Source organism: Acipenser ruthenus, chromosome 15 (assembly GCF_902713425.1).
Source record: "Acipenser ruthenus chromosome 15, fAciRut3.2 maternal haplotype, whole genome shotgun sequence".
Classification (NCBI taxonomy): Eukaryota; Metazoa; Chordata; class Actinopteri; order Acipenseriformes; family Acipenseridae; genus Acipenser; species Acipenser ruthenus.
This window is the reverse complement of record NC_081203.1, coordinates 24948379-24961314: the sequence shown is the minus strand read 5'-3', so window position 1 is coordinate 24961314 and position 12936 is coordinate 24948379. Positions and strand designations below refer to the sequence as shown.

General features: G+C 36.1%; 1 protein-coding gene across 4 annotated transcripts in view; it reads left to right on the top strand.

Annotated features, from left to right (window-relative positions):
- The first annotated feature begins 3369 nt into the window (after positions 1 to 3369).
- si:dkey-229e3.2 (uncharacterized protein CLBA1) overlaps positions 3370 to 12936 on the top strand; it is a 9580-nt gene continuing 13 nt past the window's right edge. The window contains exons 1-6 of one of the 4 annotated variants that reach the window (XM_058987597.1): positions 3370 to 3474; positions 6247 to 6939; positions 7508 to 7662; positions 7970 to 8099; positions 9865 to 9966; positions 10321 to 12936. The exon at positions 10321 to 12936 is cut by the window's right edge and continues 13 nt beyond it. In XM_058987597.1, the coding sequence (XP_058843580.1) occupies positions 6664 to 6939; positions 7508 to 7662; positions 7970 to 8099; positions 9865 to 9966; positions 10321 to 10440 (783 nt within the window). In that variant the 5' untranslated portion in view covers positions 3370 to 3474; positions 6247 to 6663 and the 3' untranslated portion in view covers positions 10441 to 12936. Of the gene's footprint in view, positions 3475 to 4056; positions 4232 to 6246; positions 6940 to 7507; positions 7663 to 7969; positions 8100 to 9864; positions 9967 to 10320 lie in introns of those variants that run through there. The other 3 variants (XM_058987599.1, XM_058987596.1, XM_058987600.1) reach the window with 3 other exon arrangements.

Here is a 12936-nt window from a genome sequence, read left to right as displayed (position 1 = left end):
TAATTTGTACATGTACTGTATGTTCTTGCACCAGTGAGTCCTAAAAGGAACTGGGAACAAGAGTCCCATTTACACCATTCCTCCTAAATTCACCTCTCATTTTAAACTATATACATAGTACAGTGAAACTATAACTGAACTAAAATGAACAGATCATTTGAGACTTTAAGCAGATATGTGTTTTTTTCTGGGCGCCTTCGTCATTTATTTGTATTGAACAAAAAATAAAAACTGTGCGGTTATAGGTGGATGAGCAGGTGTGACATCTTCCTCCAGATGACCATAAAGATTTCTTAACTGTATGCACAAAATATATCTAAAGGCAATCTTTTTTTTTTTTTTGCACAGGTCTTGAAAAACATCTCAAGGAACTAAGAAGCCTGTTGTTCCAAATATTGACATTCTTTTGCAGATCAGGACTAATAAAGAAATCCAAGCAGTCTCTTAATGAAGCATTGCAGCGTAAACAGAGAAGCAATCATGCATTAAGTTTTGCATTAGGTCTTTATTAAAAGGTTGAAAACATAATCAATATGAAACTGGCATGAACCGGTATTACCAGCATACACAACATGACATTAGAATGAATGTTTTGCATCTGTTTGCATGATGTTTCATCAATCCCGCGTCGGTAAAACAGCTCTGCCCTGTGCTCAATAGCAGGCTCTACATCTTTCGCTGTCAGGCATTTCTACTGTTACAGTTGCTGCTTTTGTAAACTTCTCAGGGCGTGTCGGAAAGTAGTAGTCAGCAATTCAATGTTTTCTCTTCCAGCTGTATTCAGTTCCAATTGAATGAGCTTCATTTTCTTGGCGTTATTTCTTCTTGAGCTACCATAAAAAATGTGACCTTTCTGATGCTAATCTGATTTAAGTGGGGATAAAGCTTCTTTATTTATGCTCTAAATCCAAGGCTCTTGGGCTCAAACCTGAACAACGTGAAATAAGAATAGTTTAGCTGCACTGTCGTCATTTAGAAAGATAACTATGTTGGGACTACTTACTGTAGCATTATTCTGATTCAGGTTTTTAGTCAATTGAAGATGAAATGGCTAGTTTATACCATCTACATTTTCCTAATATGACATTTCTTCCATGATTAATATCATATTATGGGTGTTTTCCAGCATTCTCGATTGTCGTTAATGTCACATTTACTATTCCAGAAAAAAAGCTACATTTCTGAAGTGAGCTGATTTTAGAAAAGATCAATACAATGCTAAAGACAATAATACAATAATAAAACTTTAAAATGCTGGAAATTATTCCTTTTTCCTGAACCCCTTCTGCTAGTCATTCTTAATATTTGCGGATTTTCCCTTGACTGGCAACATAGAACCACCTCATCAAAAACCCCAGTAATGCCACAAGATTTAGTAACCTTGTAAAAGAATACTAACACCACAAGAAGAATTTAAATCCTGTGACCCTGACTGGACAGGGTGTCTATTTGGACAACCCACAAGACACTAGACACAATTTGCCAATTAGTTTTTGCACTAGTTCCAAGCTTCAAGACATGTAATTCAAGTGTAATTTCCATCCCTGCAGTCACATGGGCCTGAGGTAATAATGGACAGATGGTGACCCCTGCTGTTCAGTATGTAAAATTGCAAGTGCATATGTTTAAAACAAAACCCAAGGAACGAAATACTGAATTTAAACTTGAAGCTGTAGTGTCACACAATGATGTTCAGTTGTACAGAGAAATACCTTGGAGTCTGTTTGCTACATGCTTACATAGTTCAAATGTGCGTCCAACCTTTTTATATATTAAATGATGGTGCATGATATGCATTTAAAATAAATAAATACAATCTATTAGGTCTGGCTAGTATTATTTCATAAGAAGGCAAATCTTGCTGAAAGTCTAGTTTTAATCTCCCACAGGCATAGAGCTATTTTTAATTCACATAAATTACTTTATGCAGCAGTAATATTTAAACACTAGAGGGCAGTGCAGCTCTGTTCTGTATCGTGTCACATAACTTTCTTCTGTTAGGACTAACCATGGATCCACCTTTTTTTGATTGGACTCATTTTAATAGTGATCTGATTTTGGTCATTTCTACCAAATAATGATTTGGTGATATGTATTGAATGACCCACCTTAATTTAAATTACATAATTTAAATGTGTTCTAGCATGCCCTTTGGGGGTGGGAAGGTTAAACAGATCAAACTAATCATTCTAAGGACTATTGCACACTTCTGCTTTGTTCAAAGTCTGTTTCACTAATATACACTAAAAGTATGAAGTCACCATTAGCAGCAGATGTGGTACAGTATTTCTTTAAGGAGTCATTTCCTGCTTGTGTGTCAAATGTCTTTTACATGCTTGGCTAATACCAGTGTATTATAGCAAGGGCAGTATGAGATTAGTGGAAGAGGGGTTTCTGCTGGGAGGAAATAATTGAAATGTGATATTTATATATACTCACTTTAGAGAATATATATATATATATATATATATATATATATATATATATATATATATATATATATATATATATATATATATTGTGTAGGTATACACAACTGTGTAAAAAAGAGTGCTTTTTCAAGGGATTTTGAGAGACCTTGACTAATTTAGCAATTAAGGACTTCTTAGACCACACTAGAGTGTGAACATGTATAGGCTAGTTCACAGAAGGCGCGTGTGGAGACCTCTGCTGGTGAAAGAAGATACTAAGGTACGTGTTTTCCTTTTTTCTGATTCATTACATGCGCCTGTTAATGCAGCAGACATGTATTTAAGCATATATTTAATAAACAACGTTGGGAGGACATTTTTCAAATGTTATATTTTCACAAAAATTTGTTGTCAAAAATCGGGAGACAGACAGTTATTATAAAATGTATTTTTTTCAAATAAGTTGTACAGTTGTCATACAGATTTTGTAACTATTCTGGAAGCACTGTGTTTCCTTTAATTTGGGGGGGGGGGGGGGCAGTTAAAGTAAAAATAAAAACCAAGCATTACAGTTTTCTCCACTGTTCTCAAACATTTTCACAGATTTTAGTTAGTTTGGTTTTGTTAGCTCTTGATCATTTGAGTATAAACTTAATTTGACTTGTTTTTATATGTGCTTTTAAATTTAAAAAAAAATCCCATCTCCTTGAAGGAAAAAATAATATGATGTTAGGAATTATAAAGTACCTCCTTAATCTCTATGAACCATGTTAAAGGATGGCTAATAATGCACTTCTTTTGTAAAGGGTGGAACCGTTAAAGCTGAATAGATCACAGACTCTTTTAAAGGCCTTGCACAATAAACTGACAGTTAATAATAGCGTCAAATATCCCTTTCACGTCATGTGAAACAGTACCACGCCTCCAAAAGTGGGTCAGTAAAACATTTTGTCATGATAGAGTAAGGCATTCTTACACATATCATCGAGGAAGCATTAATGGAACGATGCAGTGGAATAGTAAGTAGGCCTACATAGAAAACTCCAAGACAACTTCAGGAAAGGTACGTATGGATAAATACAAAATAAAAGCAGGCAAGCATTGTGAATCACTGCGAACTATACTTGCTGTATGTCGTAACAACCGTGTAATTTACAATGCATTCATTTCTTTTCTTCGTATTTTATTCTAGATTTTAAAATCTAGAGATTTAGAAATCTAATTTCTATGTATAGTATATGTTCTGTTGACTTAATCAAATGACCTCTCCAAGGGTTCTAGGTTCAATATACTTGTTTATGTTTTGACACTTGTTAATACTTCTTTATGTTTTAACAAAAAAAAGAGGGGGACTTGTTATAATACTATATATATATATATATATATATATATATATATATATATATATATATATATATATATATATATATGTATATATATATATATATATATATATATATATATATATATATATATATATATATACAGTATATGTATAGGCTACTATTTGATTGTAGTTTGGGTAATCAATTTTACAACTCATTAAAAAACAAAGCAGTGGGATACAGTATTTCATCATATAAAAAGAGGAGTGCATCTACAAATACATTAGAGCGCAGTATACAGAACCTGCAATTCTCCTGCGTACCTGTATCAGGTAACGAAGCCTCAAGCTCCACCTGCTCGTGACCTCAGGTGTTAAATCATCAGGGTGTGTCCAAACAGAAAGAGGAAGCTGCCAGTCTTTGGAACTTTTACGGTCATCAATGACTATTAAATGTGACTCTACACTTGGATTGGAAGCTGACCTCGTATGTAAGGTATTTGTATCTGTGTTCTTACGGTGATCATTTATTGAAGAAAACAAAAACGATAAACATTTGTATGCAGGTATTGAAGCCTGTTATACCAAACATGCTAATTACTATAGCGAAATTGTATGCGAACATTTTGCTTCTGTCGTCGTCATTGACGAGAGAGAATGAGAGAGAATGTGAATTTGTAATTAATAAAATGGTAAACTGTAATTTGGGAAACAAGTAGTTGTACACCGTTCTGTAGTTTCCTGCATGTTTGCTTGTAAGTACAGCAGTTTGTACTTTGGGAGGTGATGAACAGTGTCAGCGGAATCATTTGTTTCACAGACAGCACACCTCAGCCTTTTCAAAACCTAAATAAAATCTAACATTTGTAGTTTACTGTCAAAAAAAAACAAACACGTGTTAACCTAAATGCAAGTGAGCGTGCTGCTAGGTAATGCATGCAGTTTGATAGTAAAACCTAGTAAAATCCTAGAATACGTATTTTGTGCCAGCTCATTATTTTAAGGGAATAATCTCAGCGATACGGAAACATATAAACAAGGAAGCAACACTTAGCAACAAGAGAGCAGCACCCAGCATACGTACGTTTAAGGCAAGGTATTGCTTTAACATTCTGAACTGAAGTAGAGAAACTCGGGGATTGTTAACCAATTTCCAATACAATGAATGTATATGACTGACTGATGTTTTCATTCATAATATGGAAGTAAACCTTAACTGGAATGGCTTGTCTAGTTATAGTATTGCCCTGAGGCTGGTGCTAAAAAGGTTATTTACACAGTTTTCTGTTACTTCTTTTTGAAGTTGCATTTTCTCCAGAAGGACCATTTTATATATATCTCCAGTGGTTTTGTCACCCTGAGAAGATGATACAGTGGTGGGCTATTGCACTTTCTTAGTCAATCAGTGTAGCATGTAGTTATCTTAATTTACTGTCATGGGAACCACTTGTTACCTGGAGGTGCTATTAGCATTTGTAGTGACCAGAAGATATTCCCGTTATACACAAGTACATCCTGGACACTGGAATGTCACCAGACTTGTTTTTAAATTCATCACAGAGTTAAATAGCAGGTTTCTGTGAAACAATGTACCAGTGACTATAATTTGCATTTGAGGAATACACCAAATGTTTTTTTTTTTTTACAGAAACAAAATGCTTAAACTCCACCTCGGAATGCTTTCACAAATTACACCATCGTACAACTCCCCCAGATTCCCAGACTCTTGTCAGCTTAATGGTCCTGCTTATCTTGGTATCTTATCAGACAGAGGTTACACAGGGTACAGCCAACAACAGCTCAGTTTAGCTGAGGTCCAATTGAACCCTTGTTATCTGTATTCATTTCAATAACAAAAGGAGGTGTGTCCTATGTAGTTTTAACAGACTTAAACAGGTTGATACAGTGTTGTTTTGCTCCATTTAACTATAACTGAGCTGGGATAGGTTGTTTATAACCTGTGGTTATGTTGGATATTTGTTGATAATTCAGAGATAAATGGGGTCTATTATTTGTCTACGGTAGTTCAAAATACATCATTTAAATCATTAAGATATGGGGATTTATAGAAATAAACTAAAAAACAAACATACTGTCGGAAGTTTGATTTTCATAACCTTGTATGCATTATTCATTATTTTAAATTAATTATTAAATTCATTATTAGACCAATTAATTAGCCCCCAGTGTTTTTAAATAAAATAAAATAAATGTATGTAGGAGCTGTTCAAAAACTAACATCTATTTCAGACACTCCAGTCAAAGAGATGAAATGTTCTACCTCATTTGAACGAATTAGGCATTTTCCACACCCCAAGTATTCTAAGACTGCAGCTAAAAGGGGAAGGAAATTGTGCAAGACCTGTTCTGCCTATTGCTGAAAATAAGCTTGTGCAGTATTGAAATTGACATTTATTTTGCCCCCAGCTATGCTACATCTAATTGTATTAAATTATTTTCAAGAAATGTGGTTTGAGAGAAACTTTTAAAGTGCCTGTCTCTGTTTCATAGGTTGAAGAACACGTTTATGAGGAAGAAAGGTCAAACTTCAATAAAAAAGAAACTAAAACCTAAATCTGGAAACTGATATGGAGAACAGTGTTCTGGTGCTTCTATCTACACGAAAACAGCAAATAAAGCGTGATTCATTCTGCAATGCAGTGTGTGAAAAGAAACCAGCTACAGTTGAAACACACAGCCTAGGGTTCTGGTAAGCAAGGAAGCAGGCTAAGTCAACGCTGGACACACAGAGCTGTGAACATACAGCTCATTTGTGAAGAGAGTTAATCGGTGGAAGATGGGTATCTGGCTTTATGCCCAATTTTTACACATTTCTATGGGCGTTGAGTACGTTAACATATTAACATATATAAAAAACCAGCGGATTGGAAATACAGTAACAGTGCCTGGGAGGTGGATCTGAAAGACATGGATGAATTGGAAACTGTGGATTGCAATGGAAACTTGGACTCTAGAAACTCTCAATCCTGGGGTGATTTTGAAGGGCCCGCTGGGTGTTCTTTTCCTCCATCCAACTGTGCAGATAATTTCCATGAGCCTGACTGTTTGAATAACCCCTTCGGGGAGTGGAGTACTTTTGGGGAAAGTGACCAGCTGAACAATAGTGCTTTCCCACCTTTTACTGGAGAACAGTTGAAATGGAAAACATCACCCGTCAATATGGATGCAAGTTCTCTAGACACGGTTATATATTACATTTGTAAATATATTGAAACTTACATACATACATAGATACAGAAATGAATGAACATTGTACTGTCCTCATGCTATAACTAGGAGCACACTTGCCTTTCAACTAGGTGTGCTTAACTGATACTGTGTATTATTATTCAGCTTGAGCGCTCCACAGAAATCAGGTGCTGACAATCAGGTGAGGGTCATTAGTGTTGATTGGGCTAATTTACCATTCAGAGTGAAATAAGTGAAGAAACAGCTGCTTGGATTTGTGATGATTGCCGCTTTTCTTCCACTCTGTGAAGAACACAGCAATCCACACAAAGCCAAACAGCTGTTTCTTCAGGTGTTTCACTTGAAACGCTAAATTAGCCCAATCAACACCAATGAACCTCGTCCGTGGAGAGCTTAATTCCGAATAATCGGTTTGTGCAGCACTGTTTGTTATCTTATGCTGTATTACACCATTGAAGCTAGCTAATAGGTAAGATTAAAGATGACAATAGATTAATTCTGAAACTGTAATAGATTTATACAGCTAATAAAAGTGGTTGGCATTGCGTTTCTCGTTGTTTAGGTGCAGGACGTGACAGATTTCGAGATGGTTTTTAAGAACAGTTTCCCTTTAGTTGAAGTTGAAGAAAGAACAGAGGATGTAAGATCACTACTGGAGCTACTTGAAGACTCTCCGCAGGAAGAGGCTTCTTTTTACCAACACCTCCCCAGTCGATGGTACTTTTAATCTTTTAAATATTCATTATTATTGGGCCATAAACAGTGCCAAGTGTCTCAGAAACACCTGTTTGTGGGTTCTTAAGAAAGTGCTAATCCGAGAGAGCAAAGGAAATCTCATTAACTGCTTACCAGGCCCCAAAACATTCAAAGCTAGTTAGGGAAAACAAGAGCTTATGATGAGAACACTTGTTCTACCTTCATAATGAATTTTGTTCAATTACCATAACACTGATTTAAGATAGGAATGCATTCAAATCTCTGTTCTTCAGACTGCATATAGTTACATGCTGCATTTCCCTTGCAGTAGTAGCCCTGTGTCATTATGGAGAAGTCTACAGGATGAAAACGATGCTGTGGGTTTAGAACAACAGTGGAAAGAGTCTCACAGCCAGAAGAGACTGTTCACTACAATTGGGATCGACACGACCCTACAGGTACAGTATCAAACTTTAAAATGAAGCCGACAGTTTCAACACTACAGGAAACAGATACAAAACCTGGCAAATCTATAGGGTTTTATTTTATGGCCCTCTTGTGGCCTGAAGGACTTGACAGGATTTTACATTTCTATAGAACCTTACATATGTCTCAAAGCCCCTATAATCATTAAGAAGCCATTGACCCGGCCCAAATTGATGAAACTGGACTAGGTATTGCAAGACATCTTGGGGTAGATGTAAGGATACGTGCAAAGTGATTTGCGGGTGCAAAGCCTCCATAATGGGCGTATGTAAAGAATGGTGTTCTGCACCCACTATCAAATTTGCACTTTGCCATCATTAATCCATTAAAATTATATTGAAATGCATAAAAATAAAGAAAACAGCATGGAATTGGGTGGGATCGAGATACTATGGTGGAGAAGAACTTTACATATCACAGAGATAAAACCCCAGATATAATAAGGAAATGTCAGATTGGAAAAATAATGGGGTTCTCCCACTGAATGAAAACTCCACAGCGAAGAAGGCATTTTATTGCTGACAGTAGTTTGTGGTTAGGACAGATTATGACCAGGTGGTGGTGCCATAGCACAGGCATGAGAAAATCAACAATGGCTAGGGAACCCTTCCAGCAAGTCATCCAATTTTTTAAAGTGCAATCACAATAGTACAGAAAATGATACAGTATTATAGTAGCGATGAGTGCACCTCTAAGAGCCTAGGTTAAATGTTAGAGTTGATGGGAGTCGGAAATAGCTTTAGTAGGGACCATTCAATGAGGTCCCATTCTGTTAGATTTACTGGATAAAAGAAAAAGATTAAATAAATCTGTAAACCCAGTAGCGCAACAAACACCACATATAACCTAAATATATCATCATAATATATAGAAACATCTTTTTGTTACTTGTATTGAAATGAGGTGCTCTTGAAAAGTCCTTCCTATATTTACACACACCAGGGATCCACACCAGCGCTGACTGTGAGCCTCAAGCGTGTCCTGGAGGGACAACTTGTGTCTCGCTGTTCTCTTCACTCACTGCATCCAAGCTATTACACTGTTATTATCCGACTATTAATAACCAATTAAAAATATCTGATTGTTTGCTCTTGACAATTGGGATTGCTGTCACAGGCAGGTCATTGTTCAAAGAGAACACACAGTCTCAGTGGAATGGTTTCCATTTACGCTGTGTATTTGCGTTCGCTAATGTAAGAACTGCTGGTTTGAACCCCTTATTGTTCGTGTGCTCTTGTAGTTTTAGCCTCCCAGTTGCAGCTTTCAGAGCAAAGAGTTGATAAAATATTTAAACAGAAACGACAGTCAAGCTTTATGTGTGCATTTTAAGTGTTTTGCTGTATTGAAAGCAGTTATAGCAGATACGGATACAGATCTCTGAGCTTTACCAGTGTGTAGAAGATGGAACAGTGATACCTGCAGCTCTGATTATGCATTTACAGCCATGCTGTTACTTTCATACAGGGCATAGGTACTCCAAGCTATTTATTCAAAATCGTCATCAGCACAATTCTTTTCTTTTTTGTTGATTTAAAACTGTCAATTGCAATTCTAAAATGAAAAAGAAACAACAACTGCTTACAAGTCTCTAAACCAAATGTCCGAGTTTATTGCTATTTTGGTAATTTTATTGGACGTGTTTTTTTCTTTCTGAAAAAAAGAAATGGTGTTATGCCGATTTTGGAATAAATAGCTTTGAGAAGCTAACCCCTGTATGTCCTTTCATTTACATTGTAGACTCTAGAAACTGTAAAGGAGGACTTTTGGGAAAATGATGAGGAAATGTCTGACACTGCTACCTTACCAAGCCCTGGCACTAAGGACCTGATTCAAACCAAGGTGAAATTATAACATTGAACCATCACAGTGGAGCTGCATGCATATTGCAGCACCTTATATAAATATAAACAGTACATGCCATTATATATAAATGTAAAACTGAACTCGGCCATATTACAGTAAGTCAGTACAGTAATGGAGACTGCTTGCCTTGGTTCTTACAATTTTATCACAGAAATTCTTGAGTGTCATGTTTAAAGCCATGTTGAATCTGATTGGCGATACTCAGACAAGTGCAGAGAAGTGAATGTGATTTATGATAAATTTCAAACAGCATAACTATATATGTTGTAGGCTGTAGCCAGGCCGTGCTGATACAATACCAACGTTTTTATTTATTCTGTTTTTTCACAGCTGTTTGTGCCTCTGTGTTCACGAAATGCCCGAAGTTTTATCTACCACATATCTCATCAATGGTTACAGATAAACAGTCAACTTCGCATTCAAAGCAAGAAGAAAGGCTTTTTGTTTTAACTCGTATTGCTATTTTCATTTGCACTATTATAGAACTACGAGAGGTAATGAATAATTGTGGAACAAAGAGTCTTGTTTTAATTTAATGTGTTTGTTTGTGTTGCAACTGACTGTAAACCTCACTGTAATCATTCTTTACAGAATGTTTCAATGTCAGTACATTTTAGTGAGATGCCCAGAGGTTTAAACCTGTATATGTAAGGTGGCACCTTTTATACTCTCTGATCAGATAAAGAAAGAAAATAATCGGGCACCATCTTACAGCTGCACATGGGAAAAGATGAGGAATATTTGACTTTTTTTATGAAGACCTGTTGATGTTGAAGATGTATAGAAAAAACTCAGGCTTTCCACAGGGACAATGATTATTCATTCCATGCCCAGCAACACACCATGTTTAACTTCTTTGCTTTTTTTCGTCCACCGAGACAGTTTTGTCAAAGCGTATTTTTATAAGACCAAGAAGTTTATTTAGTTTTAGATATGTTATGTGTATGACTGGGTGTTTAAAACAACAACAACAACAACAACAACAACAACAACAAAAACAACGCAAGAATTATTTTTATCCTAAGAACTGCTGCTTCCACCCTGGTTTGTGTTTTATTTGGAATCCCAGGATTTGCGTCAGCATACCTAACTAAATAACATGCAAATTGAAACCACCTTAACAATTGGCTTAGCATTGTTACAAAAAGCTTTTGAAGAAAACCTCCAGCACAAGTAGGGAAACAATGTTTAGTGTTTAAATGTTCAAATATTTTATTAATCACAAATTGAGCACATATTTTAACATTCCTCTAAACCTGACAGAAATCTCACTGTAAATGTTTGTCTTGAGGGAGGCCCAGGCACCCAGGACTGATCAATCTTTTTTTGATTTTTTGGAATATTAATGAGCATAAATTCAGATCCCTGCTCTTCAAATGTACTTTATTTTTGTAAGGGTAGAGTTGTTAGCAAAATAACAGAACAAAGAAAAGTTGCCTTTTCCTGGTAAATACTGTTAAGCCTTAAGAAAAGCACCGTCTTTGTGAATACGGGCTACACACTGTCAACAGTCATGTTACCTATTAATGACCGTAAATAAACAGTGCTTCCAAGAGAATACAAAATGATCGCTGGTGTTTCTAACGTGGATGTGAAGCCAAACTGCATCAAACCTGTAACAAATTGCTAAATGTTCTGTATTGCTGCGTTGTAAGATCTGTGAAAACAAAAATAACTTAACAGCAGTACAACAACATAGTTTATGCAGTTAAATTAAAACATTATCACAAATAGTAAGACCTTTTAGCTTTGTAAAATGTATATCAAATGCTATTTTAATTGGCTTATATTACTTGATGTTTCTTAGCTGTTCAATACATACCGTTCTTGTTCCGAGCTCTTCAATTATCCAAGAAGCACCCTCCCATTTTCTTTTTTTTTTACTGCTGACCATGAATATTCTTGCAGCAGGCTGCGGGTGATGTAATATGCAGTCACTTTTTGAAAAGATCTGGATTTGTTCCCCCCCGTTTCTCCTGAGGGGGGCGACAGATGGCTGCATCTTCTTCCTCTATGAATGTACTTCCGATGCACATTTTGAACTGCTCTGTTTAAACAATGTTTGTGTTTGTATGGCGAAAGGCTCACCCAGGACAAATAGCTGTTCCATAATTAGCACCATTTAATTATTTACAGGTTGTCTTGTTGTTTACTACATTATCTGAATGCCTGAATAATAGAAGCAGTAACCAAAAGAACTGTCAACACGTTTTAATTCTCCGTTCTCACTGTGGTGCCCTCAGAGGTATGATTCAGAACTGATTCGTGAGTGGGTGTAGCGTAGTGTAGTGGGTTGGGGGCATGGAACACAGAGGTGCCTGCTATCACAGAGGAAAAAAAAAACTGATGATGTCAAGAACGAGTCAGCCAGTAACAAACAAGGTGCTTACTGAGGTGTTGAGGTGCTAGGATTTTAATTGGCTTTGAATCATAGCTGGTCCAGTGCAATTTTCAACTTCCTAATTAGGGTTACACAGCTTATTGAAGCACGGCTGTGGTTATATTGCAAGTAGAGCATTTTAAATATACTGTGACAAGCATAATGCTTCGTATAATTGTGCATAGGCTGCTCCTGTGATACAAGTGGATTTATGGATGGTACATGCTTCTGTTTTAATCAGTTCACAGACACTGCACTTTCTATTTGAGTGTTTACTAAATATGCAGTTTATTTTCACTATTTGAACCTGCTGTTCCTGCTTCAGGTCAACCCTCTTAACAAATGGGCCAAAGAGTTAAATGCAGATCACCTGACACACCGGTTATGTAGCTCAGATAAGACACCTTTAGACCTGAAGGTGTTTAGTGGTAAAATTGTGTGTATTTTATTGAAAAGAAAGTACATTGTTAAGGTGTCAGTTTGAACAGTAGTACTACTTATGTGAAATGAAGGTGAAATAATGATTAATGTACACTGTATTCCTTTTATGGAATTTTAATAAATTA